The sequence below is a fragment of the Leptosomus discolor genome, chromosome 3 (assembly GCF_034619465.1).
Source record: "Leptosomus discolor isolate bLepDis1 chromosome 3, bLepDis1.hap2, whole genome shotgun sequence".
Classification (NCBI taxonomy): domain Eukaryota; kingdom Metazoa; phylum Chordata; class Aves; order Leptosomiformes; family Leptosomidae; genus Leptosomus; species Leptosomus discolor.
Genome location: NC_141393.1, coordinates 11725469 through 11747109, shown reverse-complemented (window position 1 = coordinate 11747109; position 21641 = coordinate 11725469). Strand labels below are relative to the sequence as shown.

Below are 21641 nucleotides of genomic sequence, written 5' to 3'. Positions count from 1 at the left end.
ATTGCGGCAGGATCTTCAAGGACAGTGACTTGGCGAACCACTAGTACCTAGAAATGTTTTGATCCTATTGTAATGAATAGCTGCTAGTTCCTGTTGTTGTTTCTATTTTGATTGAGTGCCCAGCTGGTGTATGGTGGAGATAGGATGTCAGGGCAGGGAAAGGAAGTAACTGTCAAAAGTGCATCTCCCTTAGGAAAGCAAGAATGTGGAGGCACAGTAGAATTGGGGTTTAAATAGCACTTATTTTTCCTTGGTTTTCATAGTGCACTGACCCCATGCAATTTTCCACATGCTGGGTAATGGAAAGTTGGCCCCAGAGGAAGTCACTTTGTAAGTCAAGTTTGGGATTATAAAATCAATCACTGTTGGGTCACTAACTGCTGTGGAAGATAGGAATTTCCTATACAGTATGATAAGTTCATTGGTTTTCTGGCAGTGTGTGTGCAGTGAGCTGTTTAGCCAACAGTATTCTTTCCTGGTTCTGTTGTTAACTCAGGAAAAGCATCAGGTCATATATAGCTACACCCAAATCACTGGTTTGTTTGAGTAGTAAGGGGAGGGTGGGGGAGGTTGATGTCATGTAGAATCTACATGAAGTTTGTTTTCAACTCTTTGTGGCATAATAGTGAAGCTTGGCAGCCACGTGGAAATCATGAAGAATGATTGCTCTTGGTGTTAAGCATCTCGCATCTCCGAGTTTATATCAACACAAGCCTTCTTCCAGCAGCAGCATCTGGCTCATTGGCAAGAGCTGTGGACAGTTGTTCGTATCGCTCTGGAGATGCCTCTGGCTGTCGTGTGGCTGCTGCCTTGGCTGTGCTGCTTTGTTATTCTAGCTGGTCCCATTTTCATTTATTTGATTTTTGGCTTACCTTTGATTCTGATGAATTGCTCCTGAGATTGTGGTCTTGAATAAATCTTGCTTAACTTCCTCATGCAGGGACTTCCATGAGATGCTGATGTTAATTTATTTCAGTGACTATTTGCTGTTTTGAGCTGAAGCAATAACATCCCAGCCTGTGCCTTCTGTGCAGGTTTTCCCTGTGAATCACAGCATCAGTCTTGTGAAGTAAAACATACATCTTTGAGCATATCTTGCATAATGGGTTTCTCTGAGACTAGAGCTGCAAGCGTAAATCAAATATTACCAGTACACAATCGGTGTCTGGGATGGTGCTGAGAGTCCTGGAATCAACCACTTGGATTTCTCAAGTTGACCATTGGAAGTGGAGTTTCTGGCTTCAGCTGATATAAACTGGCACAGGAGAAAAGAATAGTGTGTGTCAGCGCTGGATTTACATCACCTCAAGTGCTGTCTCTGTCTGTTTGATTGTATGTTTTCTGTTCATATACTTGAAAAACATGATTCTTTCTGAAGTACTGTGGCTTTGGGAAGACATGTGGGCTCAAATAAAAGTGTTTCTTAAAATACTAAAGCATCTATTTTCATTAAATAAGCCTATTGGGGTCAGTGCTTCTTCTGGTTGAAATTAGCAGAGCTGTGATGTGCAGGAGGCCAGACAAGATGGTTATCTTCACTGGCCTTTAACTCTAATGATCTGTGGAACTGCTTCGGCACTGTCTACAATGATGAGCTTTTGATGAGCTGTCAGATTTTATAAGGAAGTTAGCAAGGCCTGATTACACACAGTTTTCTGGATTTAAATGTGTGTTTACATCCTTAATAATAATACTAAGGCAACTTGGATGTCATCTGTATTTTTTAGTGATTTACTGCAAATTTGGCACATTCTCCACTGTCACAAAACGTCATTTTAAAATGAAAGAGGAAAATTGCGCACTGAGATCACCCAACATCTACAAACATGCATTTCCTGGGCGTTTTATGAAATTAAGAGGCAAGTTCATTAAAGAGGTGGTTGCTGATTTGAAGCTAGGAACAGGATGCTTCAACTTAGAGGGAGAAGTACTGACTTTGCATTCAGTGTGAATGTTACCATGGATTTATTTAGGGCCCAGGTCTCACTCTGGGGCTGTAATTTCTCTTCTTAAAAGAGCCCTTTCCTCCTCTGTACTTGGCCTTTTCCAGCAGGTGATGAGGCAGCTTCTTTTCCAACGTTTCAGAATACAAATTAAAAAAAAAAAATCCTTTTCTGTAGTACCTTCAGTTGAATGGAAACATAAATATATCCTATTATGTTAGGCATTGTCTACATTTGTGGAATTTCTATAGAAGCAATGTTAGGTACAGTAAATGTTTAAGAGCCCTGTAAGTGTGACTGGTAGGATGAGCTAGAGCCTTTAATCTCTTAGATGCTGGTTTTAATAGGATCTGGCTTGAAGGGTTTTGAAAGTTGTTGCCAGGTATTTGTTTCTGTGTCTCAGGAGATAAGGCTTTTTTTTTGTGCGTGAGGAGCCTGAAAGAGTTTACAGAGGTATTTTCATCAGCCATCTGTGGGCATGTCTACATGTGTGTGTATTATAGGCAGATACACTTTGCTCATGTGTTTAAAATGTTTATGCCCTGTGTCGTAGCGGAGTTTATAAACCTTATTAACATGGCTTTCAGGATGCTCTGAGCATGGGTGGAGTGGGTTTTTGTCTGCTTGTGGGCATAGCCACATTGATTTATATTTGTAGAAGAGAGACCTTAGGCAAAGGGAGTTGCTTCTGTTTGATTACACCAGCCCTTTGGCTGGGGAGAGGTTGCACAGCTTGCGGTTTTCACAGGACCACTGCAGGGCTTCTCACAATAAGGATTACAGGTGGGTATTAATTACAGGACTGTGTTGTCCCACTCACACAACTGTGATTTGCTGGGCTGACAAAGGCAAGTCTTACTTGTTTTTTAGGTTGTGTAGAAAATGTACCATGTGTTTTGGTGCCCAGTCACATATTTGAAGGATTCAAGGCTGGATACATGCTTCACTGTTCACAATGCAGTATAGTCATGGAGAGGCTTGTTACGAGACTAAGATCAAAGGACAGCAGCCAACTTGCAAACAGTGCTGTTCTTATGGGAAGCCAAGCTACTCTCATGCAAAGCAATTGATTGATTTGACCTAGGACTATTAGAAGTAAGTTGTTTTGTAGATAAGGATTATCTTATACTGTTCAGGTAATGGCTGTTGAAGAACCAACAGGATCAACAAAACCAGATATTGTACTACTACTACTAATCTTGTCCTTGCTATGTTTCTACATAGTGTCTTGCTATGACACTGCTATTAGGTCATGGTCCATGATGTTGTGGTGCTAAGTGCTGAACTTTTCATCTAAAGTAACTGTTGAAATAGAAGTCTGTAAGCAAATTACAGCCATAGAGCATACTGGACTATTTTAGGTTTTCAGGAGCTCTTTAAGTAACTAGTTCTTAGTCCTAACTGGTTCCCTGCTCACTGCAGGGGGCTTGGACTAGATGACCTTTAAAGGTCCCATTCAACCCAAAATATTCTCTGATTTATTGTTCTTTATTCAGTGTATATATTTAGGTTTTTGGTTATCTCTGCCCATCTGTCATTTCTGTGGGTATCTGGGGGAAACCACACCTCTTTTTGTGATTATTTGTACTCCTGAAAACCTGATAGAAATGTCTCAGGGTCAGAGGAATAACAGGTTTACTGAGAAAATTTTTTTCGAAGGTGCTGTGACATGTGTTGATGGCAGAGCCTCTGAAAAAACCTGTACAGATAAGCCTGCAGATAGCTATGGATTCACCTTTCTCAAGCCATCCTGTTACAAACATTCCTGGTGTATCATCAGCAACCCTGAGATGTCTTGCATTCCTTCACAGCTCCTTTTAGCGGGCTTTGCAATGAGGTTTTTTTGAACCTTTGCAAGGAGATAGTCTAGTTACTGTAATGCAACTCTTTGGGTTGGTTTGGTTGGTTGGTTGTTGTTCCCCCCCCCCCCCCCCCCCCCCCCCCCGAGTCTTATATCTGAAGTTTTAATCAATCTTGATTATTATGTTTATTTCCAGAATGTTATGCCCAGATAGGAGCAGTTTGACTTATACCATCTAATTTAGGCATCTCCTTTGGATTCTTACAGTTATCACCTGAACTTTCAGGGAATGAAATGTAACAATTCGGTACTTTTTATCTGTAAGGGTAGATTGAAAGTGGAATATATGTATGTAGTATAGTTAATGATAAAGAATGTTTTGGGTATCATGGTGATGGGCTGTGAGTATTTGGCAAAAGAATTACTGTTCAAGGTGCTACAGAGAGCCACAACTAGAACAAGTGCCATGGAATTAATAGAGGAATGATGCAAGTAGGAAAACTTACTGTGAACAAGTTAGTGTAGGTTACTGAATAGTCATCTAAGGAGAATAGTATTTTGAAGTCTCTATTCCTTGTCTGTCTGTGGCACTTGAACCCAAGCGACAATTCGGTCTACAGATACATTACTCATCTTTCCAAAACTAGGATCATAAGAATGTAGGGCTGGAAAAGGATCTTCAGATCTTTAAAAAGTAGTCCAGCTTCCTCCACTGAAATGGGATCACCTGTCTCTTGATCACCTCCCATAGATATTTCTCACCTGCTCTTCAGAACCTGTCACAAAGGAATGAGATTGCTCAACATCATTCTCTAGCACTTGCCAGTATTCACTGACCTTTGACAGTTTTTCTTAAGGAGTCTTTGGTGAAAAGTGGCATGATTTCTTATTTTCCTTCCCCAGGTGGTTACAGAAAGTAATTGGTCACCCGTCTCTTTTTGTGTACTGGAGGAGTCTGCTCAGTTTTCTCTCTTCCCAACTAAATAAACCACACTCTTTGAACTTTCCACAACATTCTTGTTTTCTAAACAGCTTTTTGTCCTATAGACGCTCCTCAAATGGTCTGTCTTAATTTGCTGTTCATATGGCTGAGATCATACTTCACCCTAATGAGATTCCATAGGATCATTTGATTCTTTGGGCAGTGTCCCCCACCTGCAGATGGCCTTTAGGATCTGCATATTTATCTTTTCTTTCTAATGCAAGATGGGGCCAGAAAAACATGGTCGATTATTTCTATACACCAGTATCTTAACTGAAACCAAGGGACAGCCATGGACCTTACTTCCATACAAGTCCAGAGACAGTGGAAGTGCCAGGACTTCACTTTCCAACAGGTAGCTGATGTCAAATTTGTGACTTACCTTGCTGAAGTTCCTCTGCTGAAGAGTAGTAATTAAAAAAACCCATCCAAGGATCCATTTTAAAGAGCTGCTGTGGGATGAACAGATTGGAGAGGGAGGTGGTGTCTCACACATGCCACCTAGTAGGCAAAGGAACTAGATCAGACTCTTCAGGCACTCTGTGGCCTACTTGTGGTTGAGGAGTTAGAAATATGCTTCCTCATTCCTTTTCTGTTCATCCCTGCTTAGACTTTTTTTTTCTTCTTTTTTTCCTTAATTAAGTCGAAGCAAGGAGAAAAAGGAAAAACTCTTAACACACTACACTACTGCTTAAATTCACATGTAAACACAGAATTTTTCAGCCAATAAGTTGGTTTTTGGTGAAGCCATTGAACTGAGGCAGTGGCACTTTAATTAAGATGAAGAATAAGTGTAATCCACTTTGTTTCTGGAGACAGACTGCCTGGTGTCCTAACTGTGCACTATATGCAGCAATTTGTAGCTTGCAAGAGGAGTGCACAATGGGCAGCCCTTCGGCTGTGAAAGCTAAATTGTTTCTGTGCAGTCCTCAAGTATTCATTTACCAAACAAATAATTGATAAAATGAGCGAGTGAAAGAGACACTAAGAGGGTGTGATCCAACGCCAAGCATTGGTTTTCGTAGTTGATTTTAAACCTACATTATGCTAATGATGTTCATTTGGAAAATGTGTCCACTCCCTAACTTCTGCTGCTGAGCATTCTTTTAATTGGATTCAGATGGTTGGACTGAAACAGTTGTAGGGTTTGTATACAGATGTCATGAGTGCTTCAAGCACTTTTTTCCTATCCAGTTTTTCTAAGTCAAAGTCGCCTTCGGTGTGGCTGGTGTCCAGAGTTCTTGAACTCCCTCATTAGAGGTCTGCCTGATACAAATGGGCACGGTTCTGCTGGGACAAATGCGGTTACAATCACTTAAAGATGGTGAAGATCTCATCTGCGGCATGACTCCTCTCCTAGCTGGGCTGTCTGGGCTGGGTTCCTGGTCACCAAGCAGAGTTCATCAGTGAAGAAGTCTGTCCCACAAGGCTTACCATTGCAATTTGTCATCCTGAAAACACAGGCTGTTGCCTAAATAATTGTAATAGTGGAAACAGCCTTTTGTTTCCAATAAAATGCTATTAAGAGTTGATGTTTCTGAGGCATTTTGACAAGGCAGCATGTTTTCTGTGTGGTGGTGCTGTGCTCTGATTTTCGTCCCTATGCTAAAATTCAGAACTACCTTATTATCTGAGCAGCCTGACTGAACTCAAACTGTATGAGGAGTAGGTAGCATTCAATGTAATGAAGGTATCAGAGAGCATCGGTTTTCTAAGTAGTTGTTCTAATACTTTTCGTAAGCACTCAGTTTGCTTTTAATAGGAGAGGGAAGTTGTGACTTTTTATGCAGTGTAATAGGCAGAGTTTCTATAACCTAATTTACCATGCTTATAATTCTGAACATTTACTCTCTGCTTTCAAGGAAGAAATAGTTAAGGATAGAAAGCTATTTATCCTTTAAATAAAAGTGTCTAATTTCTATCAGAAGTTTTTGTTGGAATTTCTGAAAGGCAACTTCGACTAAGTTAGCTGTTGGACTTGGTGATCTTAAAGGTCTTTTCCAACCCAAACGGTTCTATGATTCTATAACTCTAAGTGGCTGTTTCTGAAAGTAATAATCAAACAAAGGCTTTTCAGACACCAAAGTGTTGTGTGGTGATGTGTATGCAACTATTTCACCATACACTTGCTGCTCTTCAAAATGATAATACTTTTGATGAAGGTTTTGAAAAAAAAAAAAAAAAAAAAAGAGAGAAAGAAAAAAAGACACAATGGGTGTTGGAAGACAGCGTTTTCATATGGACAAAATCAGTACTGAATTTGCATTGTGAAGCTACAGTAAGCCACAGACCCAAGAGGGAAAATTAAAGGATTACTTAAAACCAACAATAAACATGCAAATTAAAAGTCATTATTTTTAAATGAAGTCATACACTATTAAAAATAAGCACAAAATTACATGCTAGTTTGGATGTGTAGTTTATAGAATACACCAAATGTTAAAATTGAATGAAATTAAGAAAAACATTTTCCAAAGGCAAGTAAAATATCTGTTTAATTAGATCGTAAAGAAAGGAGATTAAAAGTAATATTTTGTGATACAGTAATTACTGTTTTTCAGAAGTAGTCAGGTTCCTGTGTGTTGATCTAAATTTAACTGTGATAGCAGATCTCTTTGGGGTCTTTTGTTTTGTTTGTGTCTTTAATTGTTTTAAATCACAACCACTACCTTTATTTTGTTTTCTTTGCACTAACACACCGCATGGCTGTTTGCTCCAATACCCTGCCAGCTCATGAACGCAAATCTGGGAGATCAGCTCATACCCTCTGGTTCTGCGAGGTTAAAAGCCAAATCATTGCAGGGGACTATACAGCAAGATAACAGGAAAGGCGGCTGAAACCATTGGGAGGTGGGTTGAGGTGCTGATGGGGGCCTGAGATGTAAATAAACCAGATTGCTCTCATTTCCTCTTTCCACTGTATTATGCATTCCAATAGCACTATTCATCTTTATGACAGACACCTATTGCTTTAACTTTACTGCGGGCCACTGAAGTACATTAAAGTGGGCAGGAAATGGAAATAAATAGAGTTCAGTGGAGGCTGCAGAATAACTAAACACACTACAGTCATTTTTAGTGTGGGGTCATGCGTTTTTTAGCAGATTTATCGTATTGCTTGAGTTTTGTTAGAAAGATGGGTGCCATTTAAGAGAGATGCAGTGTACTTATAAAATAAGTGAGAAAATGTGCATGAATACTTTTTTTTTTTCCCCAAAACTCTTTGGGATGCTAAAGATGAAAAGAAATTGGGTTGAGTCTCAGCTGGGTAGAGTCAGTGGGATATGTCTGTGTGCAGTACCTGAGGTTGTGGTTAGAAACAGAATAATGGGATTGGAGAGATTTGAAGAAAACCTGCTAGCGGACAGCGTGGGAGGAGGACCACAGTCCATTGACTTAAATTAATCTTCCGCCTAAAGGTAGTGAGACATTCAGGTAGAGAGGTTGGGTGGAATTTGGCCTTAAAAATGCATCTATTTGTTTTTTAATGAGTGTGCATTTTGCTCACTTTGTGAATGTGGATTGCTCTCCTACTTATTCAGAGGGCTGTTTTCAAGGACAGCAAAGTTACACTGCAAGTTCCAGATACCCTTAACCCTCAGGAGATGGGACTTCTGGTGAATTCTGTTTTTGTAAAAGCTTTGTGTGTTTGTTTTTCCTTGGTTGTTTATATTCTGATAAGATTAGATCAGTAAATGAATGAATTCACAACATGAGTTACTTGAAGACTTACAGCTCATATTTTTACTCCCTTGAGATATTCAGCTACTTGGAAATTTCTTTTAAAAAAAAAAAGTTAACCATTAGCACTGTTTTTTTCCTTGACGACATTGAGCAGTCTCTGGTTTTGCCGAGTATAGCGTTCTCTTTCTCTTTTTCTGACAATGACTACTATATAGTTGAAAGCAAGCATCAGCCTTCGAAGTATTTGTCAATATAGAAGATATTAGTGCGTATTTCACAGTGTCATGTAAGGTAAAAACTAATTTGTAAGCAGCATGGCAGAAATCTGGAAAGACAATTAAGACAAAAAATCATTAACATTGATTCTTTTGCACTGGGAAAGTACATTATTTTCTCCCAAAGCATCCTTTAAAAATGTTGTTTACCTAGGTCTGTATTTAAGTATATATTTCAGTGTGACATTCAGGGATTCTTCTTTGTTTTTAATTATCTTTATATCAGGAATTTAATTTAATTCAGAATGCTGCTCCAGATACACTTACATTGCAGAAACTAGTGCCAGGCAGAATTGCAGGTAATTACTGAGGATGATTGTTGGCAATTTGACTTTTCATCATTTGTTCGTCATCGTTTGTTCGCACTCTGTGGATAGTTCCTCGCTGAAAGGATTAGGTTACAGATGGGTGGGTATTACTTCAGGGACTTCTTAAGTGAGAATCCAGATGCTTTTCTGCGTCCTCCTCTTGCTTAGTTTGGGAGTTACAATTCAGTAGCTGCAGGTAAGATTTAAAGCTTGTATCTTTGTTTCTCTTTTGCGATGGAAAAGCTCTCTATTACACCTTGTTAACTAAACAAACAATCTAACTGAAGACTTTAAATACTTGGGAAATTACAGATTGAGCTAAAATTTCAAAATAATCTATTTTTTAAGTGCAATATCACTGACAGACTGCTTCAGATTTTCAAAAGAGGTCAGCTCCAGCAAGGCTATTTGGTCTTGCATGCTTTTGAGAGCTTGGCTATGATTTTGGTGTCTAAGCTGCAGAGGGGCTTTTCGGGGCTGCTGGGCTTTGGCCACATCCAGTTTCTTTGACTGTGTCTGTAGTTTCAAGGGCAATGGTCTCAGGCTGTAATGTTTTACGGTTGTGAGATGTGGGGTTTGTGTGTGTGCCCCACATGCAGCACATCAGTGTTACCTGCATAGCTGAAACCCTGCTTGGTTCTCGCTGGAGTTCACAGGGAGGCAGCAGCAACTGAGGTATACCTCCAAGAGGGAAGCGTGAATTAAAATGACTGTTTCTTTCTTTCTGTTATATGTTGCTGGATGTGTTTTCAAATCTGAGATGGTTTTCTCTACTCCTGGTTTCAAAAATAAAGCCTGAAGGCAAACTCCAGGCTAAATGCAGCTGGTGTTGAACTGAATGAGTCTTTTGCCTTGTGTCCTAGCGGGTGCACAATCTTGGTTTTCCAAGTTTACCATGTTGCCTGGTTGAGCTTGGAAGGGCTTGTGGACCGTGTCAGTGTGCTCTTCCTCATGTGGGCAGTTTGCACGTGTGTGTTTAGTCTCCCAGCAGCAGTTTGCAAGTTTGTTTGTGTCTGTAAGAACCACTTGCTGAAAAACAGTGGTAAATTCAGGCATTTCACTAAATTCTTCCTCACGTAAGTACATATAATTATCTTGTGCCTTGACCTTGCTGGAGGCTGCTGGGCTTCCCAGTGGAGTTGTCCCTAGTGGGACCATTTATTTTACCCTTTTAACAGTCTGTGATGTTTGAATATCTAAAATTTGTACGCAAAAGTTAACAAGCTGAGACTGAAATTAGGGTTTTGGTTTCTGTAGTGGGAGGGGAAGCTGTAAATGTTAGACCATCACAGTATTTTGCTTATCCTACTTGTTCAGAAGGTAAGAATGGCCTTTGGAAAGTAGATGTGACAAAGACAGCATAGTTTGGTTATGCTGTGCAGGAATAAAGGACTCATCTTCTTTGTAGCAGAGTGGACTAAATTGGTTTTGGAGCACTGTTTGGAATAGAGGCTTGTATGTTGTATGTTTAATTTTTGTGCCAATCCCCCCAGCGACTTGCACACCCCCTTTGTCTGGCTTGTCTCTCCGTGGCGGAGCTGTAACAAGGATGGCTTTAATGGCTTCCTCCCATCCCACGTGTGTGCCTAACACATTTGGTCACTCAAGTTTTATTTCTTCCCTCTGTAAAACATGAGAGTGTAACTTCTACCCCAGCCTTGTTAGGGTGTGAGCTGCCGAAGCAGGGGCTCCCTGGGATCAAGCATTGTCACCGGGTAGTAAAACCCCTTTAATGGGGCTGGCTTAACTTTTAAGTTACGGTTAATGTTTTTAACAGTAACTTGTGTTTCCTCTGCCCTTCACACCCAACCATTAGCCAGGTGTTTTTGTTGCACAGAGTGGAAAAATAAAAGTAATCTAACCGTACAGCTGGGCCCTTGGTGCGGTGCTGGACGAAGGTGGCCACAGATGCAAACTGGGCATCACAGAGGCTGGATAAGTGAGTTAAAAGACTCCTTGTAAATGCTTGGCAAAATACAAGCACTGGAAATGAGATGGCTTTTTTCTTTCCTTTTTTTTTTTTTCCTGTAAATAAATTAGAAGGTTTAAATTTGACATACTGTGTGCTTATATGGTTTGCTCTGTGTAATTTTCTAAATAAATCATTTTTTTTTTCCCCCCCTTTAATATCGCATCCACTTGGTTTCCTTGTAACCACAAGACAGGCCTGACTCTGGTCTGCCTAACATTGTAAACTGTGTTTATGGAGCTAGAATTGGGGTCATTAATTTTCTTTACATCAAAAGAAGTAGTTTCTTTTAAATGAGAAGCCTGTTTCACATAGTAATTCGCTTTAATTGCTTATTTGAAACTTTTGACATTTGATAGCAATTTTAAACATTGCCAGATGAGGCTCGCACAATCGGGACCTGCAGGTGCTTCCTTGTGTGCCCAAATTGGATCAAAGGAGAAAGCCCAGGGATGTGCCTGGCTGCGGATGGGGCACCTGGCACTGGAAGGTGCTGTGTCTGGGGCTGTTTGAGTAGATGCTGTGTGTCAGCCTCGGCAAGAATTTACTCACAGGGCTCTCCCTTGGAAAGGTTTCTGTGGAGTGGTGCTGTTTGTTTTTCTTGGGAGATAGACTTCATGGCCTTTGTTTTGCCTGAGGCTTAGTAGTGCTTGCAGCACTGAGTCTTGATGTTTTTTAAGTCTAACCAGTAGCACTTTCTGCTGAAGGGTTAGAGAAAAGTTCCTAAAATATTAATTACTTTTTTTTTCTGACTAATATCTGTTAATTTAGTATTATCGTCTTCTGGGAGGTTTGGAAGGAAAGAATTTTCTTGCTCATGAGGGTAGGCAAATGGTGCAACCGCAAAGGCATTTTTACCAGGATCTAAACCTCAATAAAGAGAGAAGACAAAAATGAAACAGTGTCTTTCACTTGATTTTCTAAACTGGTTCACTAATGTGAATGCAATTTATTGTTCAGTCAGCAGTAGGAGTAGCTTTCCTTGCCCTGAGAAGTATTTTTTTTTTAAGTCAGTAGATAAACAATAATTTAGATTATTTTGGAAAGCGCAACTTTGTTAATGGCTTTTGGCTTCAGAGTGCTGTGACACTGGTTATGCTTACAATGGTTTCTTTCCACACTGTACTGTGTCTTGTGAGATGGATTAAAAACTATTGCAGGAGTAGTCCAGCAGCTGAAAATGAGATAAATTTCAGGCTGCTGGTGCAGAAGTTAGCCGGTGTTTAGGACTTTCTGAATTCAGAGCAAAGGGAAATAGCGCAATTGAAAGAGAATAAGCCAAAGTACCAGTGCCAAGACTTTCTTAAAAGAGTTTTATTGATGTCTGCTGTAATTAAAACCAGAATTAGTTAGTTTTCTAATAGGACATTAATTTCCTAGAGAGCAATTGCAGCTTGGCATAAAGTAATACATTTTTTAAAATGACTACTGATCTGGGGATACCCCCAGCATATGTTGGATGGCTGACTTACTAGCTTTGTGTGCCCTCATTATTAACAAGCAAATTAAATATTTTCACTTAAAATAATTACACAAATAAACTTTTGGCTGCACTGTGATTTCATTAAAACCTTAATTGTTTAGAGAGCTCAACAAGAGTGTGTGTGAAGTTGGGTCAGTTTTACTGCATGGCATTAGTCTTGATAGCAGATTTACAACAGGGCTGGATTTAATCTCTTGACTAATCTTTACAGTAGCAGGCTTGGGATGGGAAGGCGTTTGTGTGTTTCGGGAGATAGGTAACTCTATATCTGAACTGGAAACAGAGAGCTTGGTTTTAAAATGTCTAGGCAGCCTTAAAATGAACTAGAGGGGGAGGGACGGGGGAAATTACTCTGTGGAAACAAAATAGGTGTTGCTTTTAAATCAGCTTCTTAGTGTGCACATTGTCACACCTTCACACATGGCTGTAGGCTCAAATCTATTTCTCATCAAAGCAACTGTAGCGTGAGGGAATATTACGACCATCTGGGTTGCAAAGATCAGAAATAACAGTCCTTACTAGCAGAGGAGCCAGCTGTGGGCAGCACCACGTAAAACTTTTTTATGCCGCTTGATTAATCATTTCTGAGGGTGAGGACAACAAAACGTTACCAAGTCATGCACTAATTTTTAAAATGCTTTAAAGTCTAATTTTCCTGGATTTAAGGTGGTGGTATGCCTTTGGAACACATTAAGACGTTTGGAGGTTCAGCATCTCAACTAACGTTCTTGAGCATGGGAAACACAGGCACATTAGATGTCTCCAAAGGAGAGTTAATTAGAAGACTGGGTAGTTATCATGTACACCACAGCTCCACTGTTTGATTCTGATGATAATTTTCATGCTAGGTCTAATACAAATGAATTTACTTTTAGTTTATGCAACCTTTGAGTCTTTTAGAGTACTTAGGGGAAAAAAAGCCTGAAAGTTACCAGAATAAATTTAAAGTATTTCCATGGGTGGAGAGCAAATCACAGAGAACTTTTGTCTTTTTCTTTCTTTTTATCTTTCTGCATTGTTTTAACTCAGTATGGTTTTTCTGCCTTTCCTCACTTCTTTAGGACCCACGATTATCAGCTTTAATTTTTGACAAGCTTCAAGTGCCTGACTATTTACAGAAAAACAGGAATGAAGGAGAGAGCAGATGCGAAACTTGTGCCACTCACTTGAATCAGCTGAAGCAGGAAGCCATTCAGATGATGCACACCCTCAATCAAACCAGCTACCCAGAAATGCCCGATGTCCCTTCTGGCACTGGGGCAGTGACTAGCATGGTACCCAGGATGGTCACTGTCTCTTCCCAGAGAGACCTGCCACTCATTGCTGGGCAGGTGGGCAGGCAGCCTGGAAAGTCACCGAATCTCTTCTCTGGGGCAGAGAGGAAGAAGGGACTTGGATGGTCTCAAGGTGCCGGCAGTTTTCCGAACTCCAGCGTTCAAGTCACGGTGGCCCCCAGTGGTCTCAGCGGCGCTCTGAGCTCAGTCACCATCCAAGCTCAGCAGTACCTTGAGGGCATGTGGAGTATCTCCAGGGTGAACAGCTTCCTGCCTCAGGCTTGTCTAGTAAGTAGCGATAATTCAGATGCTTGAGTTTTGTTTGCATGTGTGTGGATAAAGAGAGAGAAAGATAAAATTTGAGATGTATATATATTTATCTTAGAGAGGATCAGCTAATAGTATTCTAAACCACGGTTGAAGAGCTGAAGAGCTGAAAAAGAGCTTTGAATGATGTTCTGTCAGATATCACAAGGAATTTGCTTTCTTCTCTCAGATAGTGAGATCCTTTCCTCAGATGTTTTTGTGCCTGTTTTATCTTCACGTATGCAGGTGATGTTATTTGGCTGTCATATACCTGATGACCCCTTTAGAAAATCATAAAAGGCCAAATTTGTCACATACGAAACTCTGGGAGCTTGATGGGGATTATATAAAAGATGAACTTGACCCTCAAGTCTAGTGCTAAACTTCTAAGGCTGTGTTCAGTTCGGCAGATGCTGTTGATAGACTGTGATGGAGAGTATTAATCTTCAGGTTAGATGTGCTGCAAAACAGTTTGCTGTAAAGAAGGGTGTTCAGAAGGTTGCTTCAGAGCCACATGCTTGTAAATGTCATTGCACTTGGATTTTAAGCATTGATGTTGATTTCCTGTATTCTGTGTATATTTTAAGAACTCTTGGGGAAATGAAAGAGCTTTATAGAGTTGCATGTTACCTTTGAAAGCAAGTTCATTACAGATTTGTGACTATCTGTGGAATCGTGCTAAGAAGAATATGATGACTGGTTTTGACTAAGATTTATTCCTAAACCATTTTCACGTGGTAGTGAACAGGGGAGTGTGACTAATGGTGAAATGTGTATAAATAGAATGTGTGGTTTTCACTTAAAGACGTAACAGATCTTGCAAGACCAGGTATGTTGGTGCTAGACAGCTTTAATTTTAACATAATGCCCTATGTGCTGTTATACATAAACACTACCTGATATTGCTTGGTAGGTGCAGCTGGTTGAGCTCCAAGATCATCAGAAATAAATAATTAAGAGTGCCATTGTTTAGCGTTACTTTTACAGGGTGGCTGTTGTGTTTCCTTCCAGAAAAGGGATGGAGACGTGATTCCTCCCTCCTCTCATATGGAAATTTATGAATGTACATACATCCCACCTTTGAGGGGTCCCCTTTAAATCCAGTGAATCTTCACTGATGCCACTCTTCTCTGATGATCTTACATTGAGAAAAGGGAAAAAAATGGCCCATTTAGCTCTTTATGATTTATGAGGAACTGCTGCTATGAATGCTTTTCTCTAAAACGCTGCTCCATGTGTTAGGGATCAGTTTGGCCAATGTAAGGCATATGGTGTTACCTTTTAATTATCTTTTAAATTCTGTGTATATCACAGAAATGCAGAAAAAAAATGGGAAAGCTACTGAGTTAAGAAGCCTGCACTCTCTGAAAGAAGTATTTTGATTTCTCTGCTCATTCCTTCTCTGCCCTTATTCTTGTCTTAAATAATTCACTAACAGCCAGCTCCAGATTTCTTCCTGCTTAGCTGTGATGACTGATAGCTGTGATTTTCCCTAACCATGGCAGTATTCTAAGATAAACTGAATTGCCTCATTTAACCCCTGTGAAGAAAAAAATGCGTATAATGCAACAGAGCTTAAGTGTGATCTAGAAATGTGCAAAAAACTCAGTAGCCTGGAAAACAGTGACCTTTAGTGAAAGGACAAACACTGTTGGAGGCTGCTTGGATGTGATCCAGTCATCTGCAAGTACAGTTCAGATTTAGAAGCAGTTTTTTGGAGAGAAGCTAGGCTTCAGTTGTTTTCTCTCTCTTTTTTGTTTTTTTTAAAATTTATTAATTTAAGCCCAAGTGTAGTTACTGAAGGCTGTATTGTGCATCTCTTCCCATATTGTGCTGTCTGTGTCTGTTTGAATTCTACTGCTGCCTTTTGTATTATTAAGAGCCTTGTGTCTGATGAAACTGTTTGGGCGGGTGAGGCAGAAAGTGCTTCCCCTACGCTTTTTCCCCAAGGAATCACAGGTGTTGAAGGAAGTGGGATTGGAGGGACTTCAGGAATCAGCTGGTATAGCCCTTGCCTAGGACAGAATCCACTGCAGGACATTGTTGTCCGATGCTCATCTCACTTAATTTTACAATTTTGCAGGCTGGGATTCTACAACTTCTATTGATTGTCAAGTCCGAACTTCCTTTCCTCTAGAAAAGTTTATTTTATTTATTTATTTTTTTCCCAAAACCCTGGTTAGAGAGATGATTTTGGCTATTCTTTCCTGAAGTAGGAGACAGAGTTTATGGTTGAGATTAACCAAGCAGAGAGCTGTGGATACACATACTTTTAGAAATGTCTGTCTTTAACCTTTCCCATCTGCCTGTGAGGCAAAGCTGATGTGGCTAGAGGAATTCGTGAGCAAGAATAATTGCAGTAGAAAGGACGGCATTGAATAGACTATTTATTATGTATAATGTGACTACATCTTGAAGTCTTCAGCCCCTGTTTAGGCAAGATACTGCACAAATACAGAAGAAAAACATGGCCCCTTTCCCGGGAACTTTACACTCTCAGTGGTGATACGAGTTATTTTGACCACTCTGTAAACACCTCTGTTTCACTGAGAAACTATACTTTTGCCTTGTTTTCTTACTGAAAGGGGTTCTTGAACCAAGTGCTGAACTGTTACCCAAGCACATTACTTCTCGGTGATTTAACTCAGTGCTACATACAAAGTGAGCATGACTAATTTTCTGAAGATGGGAAGACGGACACAGGTAAAGGCTGGGGTTCATCCCAACTATTTTAGCTGCCAAAAAGACAAGTGTTTATTCTAAGCTAATTACTGAGGCTTCCTTTGTAGTTGTGGGAGAGCAACAGGCACCTCTAAGAGGTGCTTTGTCGTTCTCACCTTGGATGTCTGTCTTAGCTTGCCTTGTCTGCCAAAGGTGCCTGTGGCTTTCTGCTGGTGCTGGCAGAACCCAGGGGGGTGACACAGAGCAAACCTTTGCATGGGTGGCCGACGTTGTGTGCCCAGTGCCTTGTAGGCACCAAAATACACCCCAGCGTATGGCTGCCAAACCTCAGGAGACATTGTACCTACAAACGTTTCTCCAGGATCCATAGTTTTTATATATGGTTAGTTTTAGTAGTGGAATTGTCTGCAGAGAGAAAATATGAGTTGATTTCTGCTCTTCTCATCTCTCTCCCCAAACTCACATGTATTACCTTGTAATGTCACTTATGGCTGCAAAAACACTTCTGGGCTGAATGTTGGGGGTCAGAAGTGCAGGACATCGTAAATTTTTAATATATGTTTGGAGTTCAAGTGTGAAAATCCATTATATAGAATATAAATTTTTTTGAACAGGACTGTGTCTTCGAAGGATAGTGTGGGTGCTGCTTAAACCAAAATAATACTCATGGGCTTCGGGAGCTGTGAAGAGGAACAGTAATTAAGGATCCAGAGGAGGGTCCAGGGAGGGGAAGACTAGGGTTGGAACCAAAGTGCAAAAGGTGAAGATGTAATCAGCTGCTTTACCCAAGTGGCCTGTTGTGAAAGATTACAAAAAATAATCACCAGCAGCAGTGATAAGTAGTCTGACCAGACAGCAAGTACTGTGGAGGGGAGGGAGCTGGAATAACTCTGGGTAAGACAACTGATTTGTAGTGGACAGCTGACAACTTTAATTAATAAATAGTTTTATATTGTTTTTAATTCTAGACCTGACAAGTGAATATAAGGTTACTACTCAAATGAAAAAACATGCTAGCAGTGCTCAGCATTGCCACTCAGTTTAACACAGAAGCAGAGGGGCGAGGGGAGTTCAGGCTTGCTAAATGCGTTTTATCTGGCTGAGAAGGTAAAATATTAAAACTACTGAAAATACCTTGAACACCTCTTAGAAGTGTCTGCATGTATTGTGTATTGTGGAAAAAAGAGGACTTGCTGTATGCTTTCAATTGACTGTTATTACTATGCAGTGTTATGTACTGTATAAAAGTGGTAAAGTAGCCATGCCATGTGCTATAAAGACATCACAGTGAAATAGTTTGTTTTGCAAATTGCGCTTTCTTTCATCTTATGCAAAATGAAATCCTTGCCATGCCGTAGTTCTAATTTAAATATATACAAATGGTACTGGTTATAAGGCAAATATTGTGGCTCCTTGAATCTTTACCAGTTCCTAAGTTGCTTTAAAAAGATATTAAGAAATGCACCATTAGGAAATTGGAAAAGTTGGAGCACTGGAAAACTGAAAGTGACTTAAGTAAGACTTTCAAAGCATATGTAGATAAAATTGTAAATTTATCAAAAGTCCAATATTTGTGCCTGAGAACATTCACAAATTTAAAGTTAGGTATAAGTTTATGGCCTGGTTCAATGAGGTTCGGAGCGGGGAGGGTTCACCCACAGCATGTGCAAATGGGTGCATACTCTGAAGTTAAAGGAGTTATGTTTGTTTTATGTGAAAAATCTGAGTTGTTTTAGTCACAATTCAAGCTTTCCCATAGTTCCTACTAATAAGTCTTGTGCTTACCCTAATCTAAACCAGATGGATTCATCTGAGGGCAATTCAGCCTCTGTTGACTTTCCTTAAATCCTATTTGTTTGTTTATAGCAAGGAAGACTTACATTTTGCTTAAAAGATACAATGAAAAGCTGACTATGGAAAACAGAAGAATGACAAGATATACTTTCTAGCATTTACTTTTTTAGTTTGATAAATGTCATACCAAATGGATTTTTAAATTAATTTTTAAACCCCTTCTTGATAGCTTTCTCAGTGACCTTTTGTTAATACAATGTGTGAAATATATTTTTTAACGAAACAATTAAAATATAGTGCTTTGACCATAAGTCTTGTCTGTGAGACATCTGGATGACTTTGAGATTTGGGATGTTTCTCAGACTCCACATATAACTTCTTGATTCTGCAGGAAGTCAATAGCAAACCCCAGACAGATGGTGGGACCAGGGCTGCACAGAGGCTTTTCTGTTTTCCCTTTAGCTTTAGTGATGTTGGTGTTACTGCTCTTGCAGAGGAAGCACATAAAGGAAAGGGGGTAGCAAAAAAAAAAAAAAAAAGTCTTCAAAGTTACTGCTGGTCACTCTCCATAACAAGTCTGAACAGCAGAAAGAAACCTTTTGATCCAAGTTACTAAACGCTTTCTCATACTAACCTAATTTATAGCTCCCATGGAAGAGACCTTTCCTGAGACTGTTGCGTCTCAGCTGGGCAGTAATGCCTTGCCTTGCACTTTGCTGCCTTAGCAAATGCAGAGGGAGGGGTGTGATGTGGGAGGGCGATGATGCTGCTGATGCCGTGCCTTCAGAGTCAGCGAGACCCTGCCCCAGCAGCCAGGGAGCGGACCAGCATAGAAAGCGTGGGTTGGAAATTCAGCCTTAAACATGCGGATAAAAATTTAGCCCTCCGTTTTGTGTGGCTGTTAAGGTCTTCGTGCTCTCTTTTTCTAGATTGCCCCCAGTGTAGGATGCTGAAGGTGCAAATGAGGTTACTTTTTAATGTATTCCCAGGTATCAGAGAGTGACTTAGGACACATACTAAGAGTTGACAGAAAGGGTATTTGCTGCAAGATGGAAATGAGCATTTTCTTAGGTGAGGGTGTAGATTGCATCTCTCTGTGTATTTGACACTTCTGCCACAGTATTGGTTTTACAGTTGTGGGACAGAGTAACTATTTGCAGGACTCAGCCCCTCTTGTGGCTCAAATTGCCACCTGAAAACAGTTCTTTTGATCCTTCACCCCTCTAGGCTAAGCAGTTGTTATTACAGCTCTTACAGGGAAACAAGTCCATACTCGCCTTTGTTGACAATTGAAGTCAACAAGCAATAATAAAGAATCTTGGCCCAGACTTCACCTGTACTCATCAGAGGTGGATTTAAGACAAGCAGACTTCAGAGATTATGTGCAAATGATAATCCACGAAATTTACTTTTGGCCCACAGGTCATTCTCACATCCAGTAAGTGTATCATAAGCTACTCCAAGATAAAAAAATCCCCTCCTTTTCTTACCCCAAATGTTTAAATTTTCTACTCTTGCCTTTGAACTAGTTTTGTAGGGATGGCCTTTTCTGTTCACTTCATTCCCTTTAGCTTCTTTTGCTTCCCACTGGTCCATTTATACTGTGCATGTGTTCCACTATGAATTCTCCAGTGAACTGATGGTTAATCAATGCATCCCATTCCACCTCACCATTAGGAATCACCTTACAAGGAACGCCTACACTTTTTGGCTGGAGCTCAGAAGTGTCATCCAATATTTGAAAAAGACTCTATAGATCTGGTGTAGAAGTGCTTTTATGAGGCTGCTGCTGCTCTGTGCTGGCTACATTGGTTGTTAAGCGTGGTCTGCAGCTGAATAACACCCTTTGGTTTCAAAGGTTAATGCCTCAGAGAAACCAGATAAATTCATGCTGAGCTCAAGCCTTAGTTGTGTGCAGGTTGGCGGAGAGAAAGTCTTTTGCAGTGGTCTCTATATACCACGTGGAAGGAATTAATTTGCATGGCTGGATGCAGGTGTGGATTGCCCAGTTGTCCTGCTTGTGTAAAATAGCCTTAAACATCATACATTTTTTGGAAAGTGCTTTGAATTTAACATTTACTTTATAGGCTGTGTACTGGAATGATGGCATGTTGAGGTTGTGGGCCTCCAGGTAGTCAAGCTGTGCACAGTGTGAGCATTGCCAAAAGCATCTCCCATTGTTTTGTGGCATGAGTGGCTGAGCATATGTCAAATATTGATGCCCTTTGTTACTTGCAACTACAGTCAGTGAAATGCCCTGGGTGGTAGCTTCTGAAAGGAGGTTTAAAAGGCATCAATAGAAAATGTATCTACTTTTCTGTTTCAGCACTTGGGGGAGAATTTATGATGTATAGATAGAGTTCATAGATGTTTCAAGCGTTTCATATGTGTGTGCATAATGGAATGGATTGCCACTTTACTGAATGTAGCATCAAATCAGCTCTGTTAATTGAAAAAGATTTTTTTCACATTATTGCTAATGATGTGACACAGTTTTGTTAGAGATGGTGCATAAAATAGTGCTACTTGAAATGACATTAATGTATGCATTTAAATTCCCTTTTTCCCATTTACGTGCATTATTGATTTTATTTCATTGTTGAGGAGATAATGGATTTATAATTAGAATACAGTCACCATAATCAATGATGAGATTATTAAACTTATAAATAGAACTTTAAAACTACGATGAGGTAATTTCCCAGTGTAACGAAGGATCAATAATTAGAGTTTTGCTTTGAATCTGAAAGTAATACTTGTAAGATTCAAGTGTGAAACACTTCTAGGGAAGTGTGTCCATATTAATTATTATACAAACTGATGATGCGGTTAGGCATTTTCCAAAGCTGACCTATTATTTTTATCACTTTTGTTTGGTGCCCAAATGCTTCCGAGTTGATTCCTCTGGGTTGCATAGCTGCCACTATCTCAAAACTGGATGAGTTTTTTCTTTTCTAATACCTTAGTTGAAGGAAGCGTTTGAAAGGTGCTGTAGGCAAGAGTCCATTGCTGTTTTTTTGGTGGTGTTGGGCAAAGATAATGGATCTGCTGTTCAGAACCTCCCCCTTCTGCCTCTTAGAAGTGACTGTGGTAAAGCTGAGCAAGGCAATTGGCTTTTGTAGAGGGGGAGATGGCAGTGG

General features: G+C 40.1%; 1 protein-coding gene across 1 annotated transcript in view; it reads left to right on the top strand.

Annotated features, from left to right (window-relative positions):
* KIF26A (kinesin family member 26A) overlaps positions 1–21641 on the top strand; it is a 103337-nt gene that overhangs the window by 22258 nt on the left and 59438 nt on the right. Inside the window, 1 exon segment of the mRNA XM_086462853.1 lies at positions 13507–14007. Coding sequence (XP_086318979.1) covers positions 13507–14007 — 501 coding nt within the window.